The sequence below is a fragment of the Typopeltis vanoorti genome, chromosome 12 (assembly GCF_054136105.1).
Source record: "Typopeltis vanoorti isolate ZY-2024b chromosome 12, IOZ_Tvanoo_1.0, whole genome shotgun sequence".
Classification (NCBI taxonomy): domain Eukaryota; kingdom Metazoa; phylum Arthropoda; class Arachnida; order Uropygi; family Thelyphonidae; genus Typopeltis; species Typopeltis vanoorti.
Genome location: NC_143560.1, coordinates 40,333,521 through 40,353,216, shown reverse-complemented (window position 1 = coordinate 40,353,216; position 19,696 = coordinate 40,333,521). Strand labels below are relative to the sequence as shown.

The 19,696-nt window shown below is 37.3% G+C and overlaps 1 protein-coding gene across 2 annotated transcripts in view; it reads left to right on the top strand.

Moving 5' to 3' along the window:
* LOC150100727 (uncharacterized) overlaps positions 1 to 19,696 on the top strand; it is a 208,755-nt gene that overhangs the window by 166,478 nt on the left and 22,581 nt on the right. For both annotated transcript variants that reach the window (XM_090401664.1, XM_090401663.1), the window contains exon 13: positions 14,400 to 14,457. In XM_090401664.1, coding sequence (XP_090257790.1) covers positions 14,400 to 14,457 — 58 coding nt within the window. The remainder of the gene's footprint in view (positions 1 to 14,399; positions 14,458 to 19,696) is intronic.

The following is a 19,696-nucleotide window of genomic DNA, read 5'->3' as shown; positions in this document are numbered from 1 at the left end:
TTTATACAGACTCTGAGTTCTTTACAGGCCATGAGTGTTCAATTCTCTTGTGTTCAATTCACATCTGATACTCTATGAAATTCTGCAGTTATTCTGTCAAAGAAATATTCTTTCTTTTCAAGAGAATTCTCAAGGGAAACGAGACTGAAGATGCAGCTTCAGACTTCACTTATTGTTTGTTAGTCCATTATACAGGCTACAAATAGTTAATAAATTCAAAATTAACCGATCATGGACAGTCATCAGGACAGGGAGTGGTCCCAAATAAACTGCCTGAGATTAAACCTGAAATTAAGCATTGGCAGGCCAGTCTGTGTTGAAAGAGAAAAAGTAGTTGTTCTTCATAATCTCCTTACAGATCATCATACGCATAATTTCTTATTGAGGACTGATGATCTACCTATGTGCTACCACTTTGACACTCATCATACCATATATTATGTTCTAAATAAATAACTAAATACAGGTTTATTACTTACATAAGACTTTATTTAATGTAGAATTTTCACTTTAGTGTCAAGAGCAAAAATTGACACCAGGGCAAAAACTCTGTTAATAAAGTATTATATAAGTAATAAATACGTAGTTACTCATTATTTATTTAGTTATGGCTTACATTCCCATTAGTCATGTAATATGTTCTGGTCAGGTGTCTTTCCACTTTTCTTGAGAATGGCACTTATACTATTGTATCGTAGCCATGTTGACTCATGCAAAATTTATGAGATTCAAAGTGCACGAAGATCTGGTCTTTTTAATAGAGATAAAATCTAAAACAAACCAATAGGAAATTAAAAAAAAACTCATTAGACAGAATAATGATTTATTGAAAATTAATAAAAGGTATTTCATACTGAATTGACCATAATTATTGTCATCAGTGTAGAACAAAACAAGTAATTTAAAGACACAGAATACAAGCTATATACAACAGCAGTTTTCTTTAGAATAGTAGCTTGCATGTGGAGCTTCAGTTGAGACTTTTTTTTTTTTTTTTTGAAGTTTGTCAATGTGCTATAGTGTGAGTTTAGAAAGATAAGGATCCATCCCGGAAGCTAAATAAGTGTTATCACCAAGGGAGTGGGAAGCAGTTTTTCATGTGAGTTAGCAAAATGTTGCCATAGATATGATCTGTGAGCTGATGGCCATTAATTTTAATGGATAAATTTAATAGCAAGACAGGCATTGTGTGAGCTAGAGTAGGCACCATACATTGAATCCTGTGAATTAGTAGACACATCCACTTAACAAGAAGAATAATATAAAAAATAGTCTCATTCTCAGGATTAGAGAAAGTTGTTGGAAGTTTTTCGCTTGGTTATAGTATAAATTAAAGGTACCAAGAAATTATATACCTGGTTTAATCCTTAAAACTGCACTGTATTATCAACAGTACTTTGTTTCTATTTTTATTATTATTACTTTCACCTTTTGCTGTACTTTCATTAAAAAAAAATCGAAAGGGAGAAAACCTTGTCCATTTCAGTGAGCAATTTAATATTTTGATAAGCTAAGTAAATTACCAAGTGTACTTGAAAAATCTGTTTTAGCACATAAAGTTATAATAAAAGTACATTGAACTGCATGTTTGGAAATGGGCTTTACTCTTATAGTAAACCTGTACACTGTATATCTTCCGTGTTTCTCTTCATATATACAGTTTGCCAGTCTTGTCAACACCCAAACTTCTAACATTTAATACATTTCTTACCTGCAACTGTTTTAGTGTTAATTAAACAATGCTCACCATACTTCACTTTTATTGACTGATAGGAGAAGTTTATTGAATGTCTTTAGCCATGTACACTGCAATGTCCATAGGAGGTCAGAGCATTAGCACATGTTGCTGGAAGAGTACAGTAGCTGCTACTTAAATACATGCTTATTGAACATATATATTTGAATCATTCCCCTGTATCATAGTTTTTGCATTCATGAAATGTAATTCTCTAATATGCTACTAGATTATTTTTTAAGTCAAGTTCCAAAAAATAATTTTTAAGAATTACATTGTTTAAAACAAAACACCAAGAATGAAATTTTGCTTCTGCTACAGTATTTTGCAGTAAAGTAAGGTATAAATCTGTTCAGTGTTAGCATACAACTTTTTTAACACGGTTACAATTTTAAGTTGTAATCCACACTACACTTGGCCTTGCTTGAAGTCAAATTAAGTAGCAGTTTCATCTATGTTCTCTATGGTTAATAATAGGTGGAAGGGAAGGGGGGGGGGTTAGAAATTTATTGACTTGGCCTTGCTTGAAGTCAAATTAAGTAGCAGTTTCTTCTATGTTCTCTATGGTTAATGGGTGGAAGGGAAGGCGGTTAGAAATTTGTTAGAAAAAGTTAACTTGGTTACATTGTTGCATCTTGAAGCCAGTACTACCAAAAGCAAGGAACACTTATTTCCTTACAGTGCAACTCTAATTTTAAATGCAGATATTAGACAGGCTAAACTACATATGGTATACACTGGTGTTCAAAATGAGGGCGAACACTATTTCTGAAAATACCAACTTCAAATTCAGACGAATCGGCTTGTGGTAATTTATTATTATTATTCGCGACACCTCCAAGGAGCTCGAAGGAGGTTTCATTCGAACCTATTGTACAACTCCAAGGAGTTGTAACAATAGGTGTCCTCCCACGATGAGGGAGGATACCTATTTTACAACTCTCCGTCTCCACCACTACACCAAACCTCTACTACCAATCATCTACATCAGCGCCATCTACTGCCCACCACCACCACCACAACTAGTATTTTTTGTCTGTAAATTGCATGTGTTCTGAAGGGCCAATTTGTCTGTATTTATGTAAGTGATAATTTCAAGTAGAAAGTTGGGTACACATTCAAATTTTCAAATCCCATGCAAAGGGGTCACATGGTAGCACTCAACAGGATAAAAGGCAAAAGACTGCTCTATGCAAATTGTGTTTGAATGAAATTGTTCGTAAAGGAATAAAATTGCAAACTTTGGATGTCTTGTAATGTCTCAGACATGATCTAGATGATTTCACAAGGGGAAGAATTATTGGAATGCCTGAATGCCACAGAATTACTGACATTGCCAGACTGTTGGAAATCTAGCATACTGTTGTATCCAGGCTCTGGACAGCATTTCAAACCAATGGAATGTGTTCCAGATGTTTGCTAAGAGGTCATCTTCACTCTTCCACAGAGCATAAAGACAGATTTTTAGTAATAGCAGCAAAACGAAATTGATGCGCCACAGCAGGTCAGCCTGCAATCAGCTCCATTCAAGCAGAGGTATTCAGTTATTTCAACAAACTGTGGCAAAATGTCTGCAACAAGTAGGCCTATATGCCCGAAGGCCTGTAGTCTGCATCCTTGTACCACAACTCATCATAAAGCATGTTTTCAGTGGTGTTATATCCATAAAAAATTGGACAAGACACCACTGGGTTAATGTACTCTTTACAGATGAGAGTTGTCTTAGTCTTTCCTCCAATTCTGGACGACACTTGATCTGTCATGAAAGTGGTACTGCTTACCATCACAAGATTGTTCTTGAAAGGAATAGATACAGCAGTGCTGGGGTCATGGTCCAGAGAGGTATTATGCTTAATGGATATACACCAAGTTAAAAGTGCTGGAAAAAGGGACTATGACTGGTGAACAATATTGCAACAAAGTTCAACATCATTCAATTGTTCCCTGGTACCATAAACAAAGAATTTGTTTTTATGAATTACAGTGCTGGACCACATCATACACAAGCAGAGAGATACCACTCAATTAGAATAATATTGGATATTATTCTAATTGAGTGGCCAACATGCTCCCCAGATCTCATCCCCATAGAACACGTTTGGGATGCAATAAGGGAGATCCATTGCTGCTCGAAATTCCCTTCCAAAAATCAAACAAGGCCTTATCCTTGCTTTGAAGTTGGAGTGGGCCAATTTGCCTCAAGAACTCCTGAATCACTTGGTGTTAAACATGATATGGCATTATGAGAGATGCATCACAGTTCAGGGTAGACTTATTCCATACTGAAATGTCTCTCCACACAGTTTTCCATAAGCACTGTACATTAATTCCTTAATCATGTCCTTAGGAAATTTGTAACTTTTGCTAAAAACATATTGCAATTTAATTTGTACAAAATTTATAACACATAACACGGGTCTGCAGGTGGTGGATAGTAGAACGGCTTGTAGATATGTAAGCTAACTGCAATGAGGAGAAACCTGAGCAGCCATGAACCGAGGCAGTAGTGCTAATAGGGCATTACCAAACACTGTAACATGGTCAGGACATCATAAAATGGTCATACCGCATTGTCCGTCATGCGGGTTACCAAGGGACGCGTTCGGATTTTAGGCAGAGGGACCCATTCGAAAAATATGTTACAGTCAGTTACAGTCTCCCTTAGACACCATTCCTCAGCACTCTGCTAGAGGAAACTCCATCAATGGGCCCACTACCTGTTTGGGGAGGTGTTTAGAGGCAGCGCAAAGAAATGGTTCTGCAAAAGGACGGAAAAGGCAACGACAACTGCGCCAGACTATGGCTTTAGGCAACTGGAACATCTTTTCTCTGAAAGGGAAGGAGAAGGAACTGGTCAAGGAGGCTAAGTGCTACCAACTAGATTTAGTCGGGCTTTCTTTGCCCAAGAGGAGAGGCTCTGGAACTGTCGACCTGGATGAGGAGATGGAAGCTCTACTACTCTGGTGCGAGCCCGACAACGTCTGCTCAGGTGGGTGTGGAGATACTCACAAGCCCTGGCTGTCAGACTGTGTTGCTGAGTGGATCCCATTGGGGGACGGGTATATGTGTTAAGGCTCCAGATGAAAAATCACAACTTGGCTGTGGTGCAAGCCTATGCACCTAATCTGGAGTCAGAATACTCTGCCTTCCTAGAGGAAGTGGATGCTGCTTTTGACAGGGCGACATGGAATCAGTCCTGCTAATGGATGACTTTACTGCACATGTTGGAACAGATGACCAGACATGGAGGGGGTGTGGTTGGGAAGAACAGAGACCCTGACCTTAATGTGAATGGGTTGAAAATATTGGACTTATGCTGTACTAACAGCTTGTGCATAATGAATACCTTCTTCCAGCACCAAGAAGTCCATAAGTATATCTGGTACAGGGATACACTTGGACAAAGGTCTCTGATTGACTTCTTAATTGTCTCAGCAGACCTATTTTCCTCAGTGCTGGACGTTCATGTGAGAAGAGGGGAAGAACTGTCAACTGACCACCACCTTGTTGTCTGCACCCTATGGCTACAGAAACCAAATGCTACCATCAACACTAGTAAACCTAAGCAGTTATACCGCATGAAATGGGAGGCATTGGAAAATGAGATGTTATCTGCAAAAGAATTTTGCAGATAACATCTCCAGATTCAAAGAGATTCCCAAGCATACTGCAGATGTTGAGGAGGAGTGGGAGCTGTTCAGAACAGCTGTCACTGCTTCTGCTCTCTCATGCTGTGGCAGAAAGCGACTCAGCGTGGCGATGGGCAATGAGAAAAGGACACCTTGGTGGAACTAAGAGGTTCAAAAAGCTGTCCGGGCAAAATAGGAGTTCTACTTAACATGGCTTAGGGTCAGGTCACCTGAGATGCATTTCTGGTACACTGAGGCACGAAAAGCTGCTGCTGAGGCAGTAAAGACAGCAAAGCAGAAGGCTTGGGAATCTTTTGGAAAAAGATTAGACTCATCCTATGCAAATGCAAACAAAGTATTCTGGCAGACCATCCGCCGCCTTTGAGGGAGGAAATCGTGCACAGCAAGGGCAATTAAGGCCTCTGATGGTGCACTTTTAACAACCGAGAGGGATATCCTCCACAGATGGAGGGAATACTTTGAGAGCCTTCTTAACCTGGGTGGCCCAGCAGTTGTGGACATCCAAGGGGTGCAGATCGGGGCAATGACTAGTCTCACAGCAGAAGAGGTCCATTTAGCAATAAAATCGCTAAAAGCGGGCAAGCTGCTGGAGATAATGAAATTCGGCTCGAAATGCTAAAAGCCTTAAATCGAGACAGTGTTCTCTGGCTGACTTGAGTGTGTGAGGCTGCTTGGATATCTGGGCGAGCACCAAAGCAATGGCAGACAGGCATAATAATACTAGTCTTTAAGAAGGGAGACCAGAAGGATTGCAGTAACTATCGTGGCATCTCTCTGCTCAGCCTGCCTGGTAAAGTGTATGCTAAGTGCTTGGAAAGATGGTGCAGGAGCATAGTTGAGTCAAAGTTCCAGGAAGAACAATGTGACTTTCATCCTGGTAGAAGCACAACTGACTAAATCTTCACTTTAAGGCAAGTCTGAGAAATCTTGGGAATATGCCAAGAATGTCTACACATGTTTTGTGGACTTGGAGAAGGCATATGACCGGGTTCCTCAGGATAAGCTTTGGGAAGTAGTACAGGATTATGGAGTGGATGGCCAACTATTAGCTGCCATCAAGTCCCTGTATGAATGCCCAGAGTTTTGTGTCAGGGTAAACAGCACAAAGTCTGAACCTTTCACAGTCTCCGTTGGCCTCCGCCAAGGGTGTGTTCTGTCACCCCTCCTTTTCATAATATTTATGGACTGGATTGATAGTCACAGCCGAGGCAGTGAGTGTGTCAGAATTGGATGATGTAGCATTGGACGTCTGCTTTTTGCAGATGACCTAGTTCTGCTTAGCTCTTCCACAGATGACCTCCAGCAGACCCTGGATAGGTTTGTAGCTGTTTGTGCAGAAGCTGGGATGAAGATCAGTGTGGCCAAAACAGAAACATGTGTGGTCTCAAGACAACCATTCCAGTGCACTCTACTTGTGAGTGGATTCCCACTGAGGCAGGTGGAGAAGTTTGAATACCTTGGGTCCATATTCATGAGTGATGAAAAGTAGGACGTAGAGCTAGATACTCAAATTGGCTCAGCAAGCGCAATACTGCAGGAGCTTGACCGTTCAGTAGTATTGAAGTGAGAGTTAAGCCAGAAGGCAAAGCTGGCTGTCTTCAATACAGTCTATGTCCCCATCCTCACCTATGGTCATGAGAGCTGGGTAATGACCAAAAGAATGTAGACACGAATCCAAGCGGCTGAAATGAGGTTCCTGCAAGGGGTTGCAGGGCTGACAAGACTCGACTGAGTCAGAAGCTCTGCAATTTGGGAAACGCTCAATACTCAAACACTGCTTTTCCGTGTTGAGAGATCACAGTTACGATGGTTTAGGCACCTGGTCAGAATGCCACAAGAGAGGGCCCCTTCCCCAGCAGGCCCTCTTTGCCAAGCCAGAGGGTGGGAGGCCACATAGAAGGCCAAGGACTCGCTGGATAGATTATATCCAGAACCTTAGGTGGACACGTCTGGGAGTCCCACCAGAACACCTGAGCTTGGTGGCAGAGGATCGTGACCATTGGAAGTTCCTCTTGCAGCTGCTTACCCCCCACAACCCAATTAGGAAAGGTGGGCCTTGAAGATGGATGGATTTAAAACACATTTTTTGTGTAATATAAAATATTAGTATGCCGGCAATAAATTTATGTCTTCTGTAGTCATGAAATTTTTTTTTTCATATGCAGGTAAAATTATATAGTTCGTTCTTAGCTTTTGGATACAGTGTATTTTTACATTTCTCATCCTTTTATCTTATAGTTTGTTGCTAATGGCAGGAAAAAATAAGAAAAACTTCTATACTGAATACAGTATGTGATTTCTTTTTATCATCAGAAAAAAAAAGGGGGGGAACATTGCTGGGTACATACACAAAATTGTAACAAAACAATAATACAAGAAGATTCAAAATGTGATACATTTTGAATCTTCTTGATATTATTGATCATACGATGATGATAATAATAATAATGGCTGTCACACAAAATAAACTAAGAATTTTCTATTATTGTTGTTATTATTTATTTTTTACAAATTCCACTTAAAATTAAACTGAAGGTGTGCGTTTGTTCCCAAAGATTTTTTTATATTCCAGATAATCACAGAGCATTTATTGTGAAATTAATGGCATATATCCAAAATATTATTAATATTTTGGATATTAATGGCATATATCCAATTTTTTAAAAAAGTATTAAAAAAAGTTCATTGCTTGTTCTAAATTTTGTTTATTTATTTATACCCAAATTCAATTAGTGCGCCTGTATTTTTAAGATGTATACATACATCTTAAAAATAAATGTTGCAGATTTTAAAAATTTTCGATCTATACATTTTTTATGCTAACTATTTTAAAAAATAACTCACCAGAATGAAATAATTTAGTTACCAATTTGAAACATTTTACAAAGTTATTTTTTAGTGGCATACTACACTATTTCCATATACACTATGTTCCAAATTTACCACCAAAATTTATGTCGTCTGCTTTACATAGCATTTTGCTGATCATATTTCCTGCAATTGTTTTCCTTACTTTTTTATTTTAAATTATTTTCCTAACCTTTAATCATGAGTAAAAGAATTAGTGAGCAAAAAATAAAAGTGTGAAAATGATTCGAAAAGTAATCTGATTGGAAGAAAAACTTGAAATAATAATGAAAAATGAAAAAGGCAAGTCACAGAAAAGATAGGACGAGAACACAAAAATGGGTGAATCAACTGCTGAATACAAAGAGAAAGGTAAGGCTGCTTCAAGTTCATCATGCATGCACTTGAAATCAAAGTATTATAATGATTGAATTAGAGAGACTTCTTTTTACATGGATCAAAGATTGTAAACAAAAACGGATCCCGCTAAACACTAGCACCTTATTAAATCAAAAGTATTGTCTCTTTGTAAACCTGGAAAGAAAGGGCTATCAATGATGAAAAAGAAGAAGAATTTCAAGTTAATGCTGGGTGATTTGAGCATTTCAAAATGAGAAATAGCCTACATAATGTTTCTGATCACAGGCGAAGCTGCAAGTGCAGATAAGGAGATATCCAGGGATTTTGAAGAAAATTGTGTAAAAAGGGGACTATTGTGATCAACAAATATTTAATGTCGATGAAACCGGCCTTTTTTTGGAAGCAGATGCCTTCCAAGACTTTTCTGTCTAAATCAGAGAAATCTCAGCCTAGTTATAAAGTTGCAAAGTCAAATGAAATTACTGCTAGCAATATTCGAGCCATTTGGAAGCACATTCTTCCACATTGTGCAAATGATTTTAGAGGCTTTTCAAATGAATCTAATTAATTAAATCTCATTCTGAGAAGTTGAGTGATTCCGACCTGCTAAATTTAGATGCAGAGTGGGAAGATGCTGAAGAATATGAAGAAAATTTAATCACTGACAAGCCCAAAGAGATTTCACAGAAACAATTTTCAAATATTTTTTGCACAATCGAAGTTTTTAAGCAGCAATGCTTAGTGGCTGACTCTGGTGAAGTAAAATTTGCAGAAGAGGCAATAGGGTCATACCGTCAGTTGTATGAAAAAAAGAAACAGAATCCCCGCCAAACTACGTTAGCTCAATTCTTTGTTAAGTAGCAGAATAATAAATTTATATTCTTAATATGTTTTATTGTTTTTCAGCTTCATGGATTTCCTTTAACTAGGACCTGAGACATACCCTAATTCTTTTATTAAAAAAACTTAAGGGTCAAAAAAGAAATCTGAGGAACAAATTATACATTTTCCCATAGGTTTTATATTCGATTAGTGCATTTTTGATTAATGCATCTGTTTTAAAGAACGCATTAGGAGCATTAATCGAGGGATTGCTGTATTTCGCTTAAGTTCTAGCCTTTGAAGTCAGCCAATGATATGTGTTTATGCCAGTTGCCTCTCTATGGTAGATAGACCTGGATATTTTGTAACATGCTAATTCTTTCCCACATATGTTTTCCATACTAATAAGACAGAAAATGTTCCATTATATGTCGGTTATGACCTCAAGGATATAATGTCACATGGGTAATTAACTTATACTTAGTCTGAAAAGTTTACACGCAGTTAAGTGCATATGTTCTTTAAGAACAATTAACTTGGCAATATTTTTGACTGTGCCTATTTAGCTTAGGTGCAGATTTCCACTTGTAATTAAATTTAATGGAATAAATACAGCACAGAGAAATACTTAAACAGGTTTAATCATCTCTGTTACAGAGATCTTTATGATACAATATTAATACAATATAAATAAATATGGTTGTGTTAAACTTCCCAAGATTTGGGAAGTTTAGCACAACCATATTTATTTAGATCAGGCTGGTTTTTTAAATCTGGTGCTGATTCTAAAAATAGTCTTTCAAGTTTGTATTGCTGCAATGAAGCATAGTATTTTTTTTTTTTAAGTTTTAAAAGAGGTAAACCGTGAGTAGACATAACTATACATAAAAATATAACGGAAAAACTCACGTAGAAAAATTATTTAATGGTATAATTTTCGCCCGTGTGTCACAGGCATCTTCAGTACTGAAGATGCCTGTGACACACGGGCGAAAATTATACCATTAAATAATTTTTCTACGTGAGTTTTTCCGTTATATTTTTATGTATTTTTTTTTTTTATTTGAATCTGTGCAATCCAAAGCATAGTCAGCTAAAACTGACTGACCATAGTTGTGTCAGAATGCAAGATGTACTTCTTATATTCACCAAGGTGGGTATTGGCAGATATCCCTGTTTGATCATAATGTGATAAGTTGCAAGAATAAGGAACTTGTAAACATCTGGAAGAGAGAGGGAGAGAGAGAAAGTGGATCCTTAGGAGCAGAGAAGGGAAGTCAGCTTCAAATGAGTTTTGAAAGCAGTACATAGATTATATTTCTTTAAAGTTCTAGCTATTTTTTCTGAGGTGTTTCAGATGTAGGGGAGAGTAATAGCATTACTGTACTCTGTGTGTTGAGAGTGATGCAAGGAACAGCTTCCTTTAAAAATTAGACAGGAAGGTCTCTGGCAAATAAAGTTCAGTTGTAAAGGAAACTTGGGTAAAACAGAAGTAGGAGGCTCTGATGACAAGAGTTTTGATGACACCATATTGGGGGTGGATTTTTTTGTAAATTGAAAAACAAAGAGTACCATTGAGCAGACGTGATTAGAGTATCTAGAAAAGGCAGGCTATTGTTATTTTCTTTTTCTGTAGTGAATAGCATTCTGGGATGCTTGCTATTGTTATATCCTACCGGCTGCACCATTGTTATATCGTTACTTTTCCTATAATAATTTACTTTCTTTATGAATTTACCTCTCTACAATGACTACAAGACTTACAAAATTTCCCTAACTCTAATATCTGTAATATTTCTTACATGTTCATTCTATAAGGAAAGCAAATTCTATATCTCTAGTCGATTCCTAATTTTATTCACGTGCTTACCCTGACTGATAAAGGTTATTCCTTGCTAAAAGAAACGAATCCTCTAATTTCTTTCTGGGGCTGTCTCCTCTTCAGATATTGACAAATTTATTTTTTAAAGCTGCACCAGCCAATATTTTAGAATAGAGGGGATTTATTCAGGGAACTTTTCCAGACTTTTGGTGGACATAGGTGAATAAATTTAGTGCTTGAACTCATAAATTAAATGCTTTACTATGGCTAAGTAAATTCTGGTTTGCAGTCATAACCTCTATAATAACACGTTATACCTTTCTTTCAATCCCCCCCCCCCCCCCGCGCTCTGGTTCAGATTAATCAGTGGTAGTTTTGATTCATATCACAGGCAAAACTCAGGTATAGAAGAAAAAACATATTTATTGGAATCTAAAGGCATATACACTTAGACCAATCTCACTTTCAATTAGTTCAGTGACATGCTAAATCAAACTGATTAATACTCTAATGCATGAACAATAAATCCTTCTTTTGAGTTTAGAGATTAAACACACATAATATACACACATTGTACACTTCTAATCAATATTCTACCTACTATGTTAGTCTTGCACATTAAACTAGTCACAATCATCTATGACCATTCCAGACAATTTGTCTTATGGACATTAGCCACTGCTAAATAATCACTTAAAGTTCTTAAATACTGTCCATACTCTATTATTACACTACAATGATCTTTCCCTTTTACTGACTGGGTAATTATACAACAAAATCTGTACTTTACCATTTCTTCGGCAGGATCTCCAGGTCCGTCTGAACTGTCCTTCTTTGTTTGAATTACCTCTCGATACTTCCATAAGCCTGCGTCCATGTGGTGGGTCACTATGGTCATCAGATTAAGCTATGCTCTGCACCTGGCGTTTTTCCCTTGTCTATTCTTGATCTGTTTCGGGCCATCCTCGTTTCTACTGCCGGTTCATAGGATACGTCTGCGACATTATTCCGTCGGAACTTTCAGCAAAGACAGCATATGCCGACATCTCATGCTTTAGTACTGGCAGAAATTCAGACATCGAAGGGAAAGGAGCACCATCCGATATCATACTATTGCCAAGAAACACCATCAGGAACTTCCGGTGTCCACGGGAGAAGTCGAATCATCATCCAACAAAATAGGCGAAAAAAGGCCTTGAGAAAGGGGTGCAAACCCTTTTTATTCTCCCTTCACTTCCCCCCTTTTTAGCACCCTGTTACTAGCTGCGATAGCGCCCTCTTACTTTCTGCGATCTTTTCCCACCCTCTACTTTCTTCGTCCACAGGAATTTCGGCACATCGCGAGATCTCTAGAATGCGCGTCTCTCTAGAATGGAAATGAATGTGCGTCGCTTTCCAAGATTGCTAATGCCTCAGGCCTGCCCTTTGGACTATTGTTTACATCTAATTTACCCATTCATTGTATACATGATGCATTCATATAATACTAATTTATACACAAAGTTCTTTACATGGTATTACAATTCTACTAAAAGAAGGTAATTCTATTTCTATTTACAGTTAGTACTTTATTTCTTCTGCTCGAGTACAAGTTTTTTTCTCTCAGCTGATTTTTCTGACTTGTTAAATCCTGAATGAATAATTTCTTTTAATAAATGTTTCATCCAGGATGTAACACTGTTGAGGTGGTGGAGGAGGAGTCTAATATGTCTGAGCTATTATGGCTAAATAAGGAACACATAATCAATATATCTTAGACAAATAAAAGGTTTGAGAATGGAAGTATCAAGAACCTTATTTTTCAAAATGCCTCATAGAGAAGTGGCCAGAGAAAAGGAGAGGTACAAACCCATGGATATAGCTTCTTTCTGTTTATGTTATCCTTCCAAGAGAAGTAACCAGTATAGATGATAAAATTAAAAAGATCAGTAATGTTGGGGGGGGGGGGGGATCACAAATTCAAAAAAGGTGACTGCAAATTCCACACAATATAAGTGGGCATAGTGGCCTTGTCCCAGTCCTAAATCTGTTTAGCTGGCTTGGCTCTAGAGGTGTCAAGATAGTTTGAATTCTGGAGGTTTGACAGTTGGATCTGCAATGTGGTAGAGGTACTTGTTCATTTCAGAGTCTTCTCCACAAGTCCTGGAGACCATCATCTTTTATTTCCACAAGCCAAATCGGAAATCTGGAGGTGGTGAGATATCTTGATGTATTAGAAGATTGATGTTATTTCTGATTTTGTTTCATTAATGATACCTTATGAAACATGAAGGAGTGATGTGGAAAAGAAAGGGCAACCATAGGAGAAGAGTAGACCTTAGGGTATCAGAGATGGTTCTCATTGTTATGTTGAGGTATGTATCTGCAAGAATCATGTGATGACTTTGGCTCCAAACTGGCAAGCAATACTCTGCCACTGAGAAGACCAGGCTAAGGCTGTTCTTTATATAGGATATCTTTATATGATGAGTATAACATAGAGTAAAGATTTTGAAGAGAGAGATTTGTGGGGAGCAGTCATCTTGTGTGCCAGCATATATGGTAATTTATGCAGTTGGTGAAAATTTACAAAAGAATAAATGTATTTCTTAATCAAATATGAGAAAATGACAGTCTCTGCAAAATGGGGAAAAAAAGTGAGGTGGGATTCTTATTGTAAAAATGAACATTGATGATTTATAGATTTATGTGAATTTTACAAAAGCTGATTGGTGAAAATATTATATATTTCATTATAGCCATATTTGCAATTAATACCAAAGAAAAGTGGGAAAAAATAGACTAAATGAAATAAAGATGATAATCATTATAAATTTATTTTATTTTATTTTATTTGTTAATCATTTCATTTCTCTGTATACATTGATGTTTTTTTTTTCCAATCAAATTCATGATGATGTGGCTTTAGTATATGAAAAAATTGATTATCTGAAAAGATTTCCCAATCTACTCAGATAACACAGAGTGCAATGTATAGTTTTTATTATTATTGGATGTGTGTGTGGTATACATGCAAAATATAACTGATGTTTATAGTAGAAATTGCAAATAAAAGCTTTAAAATTTGTAAAATTAATGATTGATTATGGTATTTATTATTAGCTTATATTGCTCAGTTTTTTTTTTTTTTATCAGCATGATTTATTGAATTGAATATTTTTAGGTGCTTGAAAAGATAGAAAAAGTTAAAAAAGACTTGTCTATGATGGAAAGAGTGAGGCGTAAGTCTTTTTATCCTTTAAGTGATAAATAGTAATCTATCAAAAATATTTATAGTTGTATCAGAAAATGTACTTCAGTGTCAGTAAATAAGTTTTTCTTTTTTTCTTTTTTTTTTATGAATTATTTATATTCCCATCAACATAACTGTCTACTGAGTGTACCAACCAATAAAAAAAAGTATGATAGGAAAAATAAGAGTATGATTGTGAACGTAAACAAAATAAAGGAGCGAGTGCTGTATGGAGATTCGTTAGTACGAAGTGTGATAGTACAGAATTTGACAAAATCGTACCAACCTGGTGTGACCATTAAGGACGTAAGTGAGTCTATTAGGGAGCAAAAGCAAAGAGTGAAAGAAATGATAGTTGTGGCAGGTACAAACGATTTGAAAGGAGATAAAATGGAAATGATAGAGGACCTGAATGAATTGTTTGAGGTAGCAAAAGAAAAGAGTGAGAGAGTTAGGATGATTAGTCTTTAGCCGCAGTATGACAGTGAAGAGTTTCAAAGGAGGCCATAATTGCAAATGTACTTTATGTGTGGGTTATGTATGACGAGTGGTATGGAATTTGTGGATGTGTGGATTGAGTTCGATGGGCGAAAGGATCTATATATGATGAATGGTTTGCATTTGAATGGATTCGGTGTAAGGAGACTTGAAAAAGTGTTGTTGAATAAAGTGGATGTGCAGAATCAGGGAAACCAGATTTATTTAGGGGTGGGGGAAGTAGATATGCAGACCTTAGGGAGGCAGTTGGGTGTATGAATGAGTATAATATCCCCGAGCGAATAAGGACAACAAATGAGAATGGGATAGTTATTATAAGGCATCAAGGTAGGAATGGGGCTAACGGAGTTTTACAATTCATGTATACTAATGCTAGGAGTATTAGGAACAAGAAGGAGAACTTTTCGCCTTGGATGGCACTTCCAGACCACAGGTTGTTGGCATTAGTGAAACATGGATGGCTGAAGATGATATAGCTAGTGGGATTGAATGTGAGGGGTATAGTGTGTTCAGGAATGACAGTAAGAATAAAATGGGGGGGGGTATTATTGATGATAGCTGATGAGCAGCAGCCAAGGAGAATAGAAGTTGAATTGCAGGATAGAGAAAAGAACACATTTGAGGCCATTTGATGTGAGATTGAGACTAGCAGAACAAAATATACAATTGGGTGCTGCTATAGACCAGGTGATGGGAAAGATGGTGAAGATAGTATGCATAAGCAAATAGAAGAAATGAATAGAAGGAGGATAATTATTATGGGAGATTTTAACTATGGTAGCATTGATTGGAGGGAGGAGAGGACACATGGGAGGAAGGAATTGGATTTCATGCAGTTATTAAGGGATAACTATCTGCGACAGCATGTAATGGAAAATACTAGGGGTCAGAGAGTGCTTGATCTAGTAATTGCATCTGAGGATCTGACTGTAACGAATATGACAACATTGCCACCAATTTGTGAGAGTGATCATAGGGTCTTGACTTGGGAGGTGGCTAAAGGTGTGGAATTTACAATTAAGACAGGGTACATGTGGAATTATCGGGCTCGTAAGTATGACAAGCTTAGGAGTTTGATTGGTTCAGTGCCATGGCCATATACAACTGCAAGGACTAGAAGTTGATAGTGCATGGGAGGCAGTTAAGAAGTGTTTGCATGAAGCAATGGCTGACTGTATACCTAGAGTCCGAATAATAAATCAAGTAGGGGTTAAAAGGATGAATAACACCATTAAGCTTGAGCTGCAAAAAAAGAAACAACTATTGAGGGAATTTAAGGAGAAAGGTGACAGGCAGGCACATGAACAGTATAAAGCACAGGCCAGAAGGGTAACAAGTGTGGTAAGAAAAGCAAAAGCAGATTATGAAAGAACATTAGCCATGCAGGCTAAAGAGAATCCCAAACAGTTTTTTCGATATGTTGCAAGTAAAAGAAAAAATGTATATGGCAGAATGATTTTAAAGAATGCCGATGGTAGGGAAGTAACCAAATCAGTTAATATAGTAGAATTGCTGAGTGAACACTTTGCAAAAGTATATCATCCTGTGGTGACATTGCAGAAATGGAAGAACCAACAGCTTATACGGGAATTCTGGTGAATGAATTGGAGTTGAATAATCTGTTACAAAACCTCAATGTCAATTCATCTGTGGGATTGGATGGTATACCAGCTCGTGTCGTACGAGAAGCAACTAAAGACTTGTCAGTGCCTTTGACCGTTTTGTTTAATTTGAGTCTTGGGTCTGGGTTAGTCCCAAGGGGGTGGAAAGAGGGGGGGAAATAGTTCCACTGCATAAAGGAGGTTCCAAGACTGCTGTTGAAAATTACTGACCGATCAGCATATCATGAATTGTTGTCAAGGTCTTGGAGAAAATAGTCAAGAAAAAAATACAGGATTGGATAGATGAAAATGGGATACTGTATGGGGGACAGCATGGTTTTGTGAAGGGTAGATCATGCCTCAGTATCTTGCTCACGTTTTATAACACAGTGACTGCTGACCTGGATAAGGTCATTTAACAATGGGTTTAATGGGTTTACAGTGATTCTACTGGACCTGGATAAGGTCATTTAACAATGGGTTTAATGGGTTTACAGTGATTCTACTGGACCTTGCTAAGGCCTTTGACAGGATACCACATGGAATTCTAATCAGTAAACTGCAGCATATGGGGATGGATATAGGGTTGGTGAAATGGATAGGAGGATGGTTGATGGAGAGATATCAGAGAGTGGTTTATTCAGGAGTAGAGTCCAAAAGACGGCTTGTGACTAGTGGTGTGCCGCAGGGTTCTGTTCTTGGACCAGTACTTTTCAATTTGTTCATTAGCGATATAGGAAAGGATCTGAGAGGAAGTGTTCACTTGTTTGCTGATGATGCAAAGTTGGATAGAGCAATAGTGAGTGCACAGGATGTCAAAATTTTGCAAGATGATTTGGATAGTTTGGAGGACTGGGCTAAGGAAAATGGATGTCAATTTAATGTGGCAAAGTGTAAAGTTATGCATTTTGGGGTGAAAAGATTAGCAGCAGTATATCACATTGGTGGAACCATACTCCAGGAGATTGATGAGGCTAGGGATTTGGGAGTGTTGGTGGATAGGGAGGTGAAGTTTAGGGGACACATTGCAAAAGTGGCTAAATCAGCTCATCAAATCACTTGGTTGCTGAAAAATACTTTAACAAGCAGAGACAAACAGGTTATTGTTCCTCTGTATCGAGCCTTGATAAGACCCCATCTAGACTACTGTTCCCAGATATGGGCGCCAGGGTTTCTTCTCGATGGGGAGGAGGTGGAGAGGATCCAGACACAAGTGACCAAGATAATAGCAGGACTATGGAATGAACCTTACGAGAACAGGTTGAAGATTTGTGAGCTGCAGAAATTGGTTGATAGGCAAAAAAGGGGTGATATGATTGAGACATTCAGATTACTGAAGGGTTTCTATAAGATTAATTCAGAAGATATTTTTGAGAATAGGAGTGGTAGTGGGAGGACTAGGGGCCATCCATGGAAGCTTAGTAATAGTGTGGTTAGCAAGGGTGTTAGAGCTAGGTTTTTACTTGGAGAGTGGTAAATGAGTGGAATAAGCTGCCAGAATCTGTTGTGGGTGTCATAACTGTAAATGAGTTCAAGGTGAAGTATGATAGATACTGTGTGAATGTTGAATATTTTTTCTTGACATGATGTTGGGCCTCTCTCGATGAGTCTAAGGACTCCTTGAAGCTGCCCGTAATAATAACATTACCTTCTGGTTATAAGTCCAAGGAATGTAGCAAATGGAATCTTTTCATGTTCCCAGTACATGTTTGATTCGATGGCTCGTCACAGCCAATTAACTTTGCTTCCAAACCTGCTAAGTCATGTTTAGTTGAAAAGCCCTTATGAAGATTCTTTGTTTCCTAGACAGAATTTGAATCCAGGTGTTCTAACCAAAAGGCATCAGCAATCAACCGAACTGTAGGATTCTTGATATTATGACAGCCTAACAGCTTTCTTCCAGATTGGTCTGGTATTTTTTCAGGCCTTTGATCAGCTCTTACATTTCAGTCTTCTAATGCAGTCTTGAATTAAACAGATGCTCTAGAGAAGTGCCCACTAATTAAATATAAAGAATAGATCATAAGAAAAATAGAATCCTTCTATGCCAAATTATATGATGATTCCCAAGACGTAAACCAATTTGAAAACAAAACTGTAATACCCCAGATGGAAGAGAAAAAAATATGTCCAGATGTTTTAAAAGAAGTTCAATATGTAGTGGGTATCATGAGTAATGGAAAGACACCAGGTGAAGATAAGTTACCAATAGAAGTTCTAAAGCAGGTGGTGAAGCAGTCATAACTATATCAACCTCGCCAGAAAAAAATAGCTTTTTGGCTTTTCATCTCAGTCATAACTATGTTAAATAAAAATTATACATAATGCCTAAGATAGAAGAGAATACCAAAGAATTGGAATAATGCTATCTTTATTGTATAGGTTTTAAAAGGGAGACAGAAGATATTAAAAATTACCAATCTATTAGTCTCCTTTCAACAGTACACAAAATAAACTAGATTTTTGCCAAACAGAATTCAGAAAAAATGACAATACTATGTAATAAAACAAATTATTGAAAACACAAAAAATACCAAAAATCCTTAGGTCTAACATTTATTGATTTTGAAATGGCAATTGATTTAATTTCAATAGTAGCTATTTTAGAAGCCCTTAAAAATCAAGGAACTGAAGAAACTTACATTGATATACTTGACCATATATATAAAAATTCAACTGCTTCTATAAAATCAGAAACAAATATGAAATTTCCTCTAAATATCTTAACAGTGTTGTCCCATTCTGATGCAGAATTACTTCAGTTTATGGACAGAATAAACTCCTTATATACCTTCATCAAGTTTACTATTGAATGGGGGTCCAACGACACTCTTCCCTTTCTAGATACCCTAATAATCCGTAACTTTATAGGCAATTTACAGGAATTATCGATTTGCAGGGAATCCTCCTTCACTGGCAGGTGCATCTGCCTGGTTTGACTTCACCAACCAGCTCAGAAGATAAGTAATTCTGCTGTTTACGCCTATATGTTGATTATCATGCATTGTGTTGTTTCAGAAAATTGACAACATAGAGTAGATAATAACTAAATTATTTTAATTATTACTTTCTATATTTCACAAAAATTAAATTGGCATCTTCAGGGATTAATACACTGGTAGCAAACAT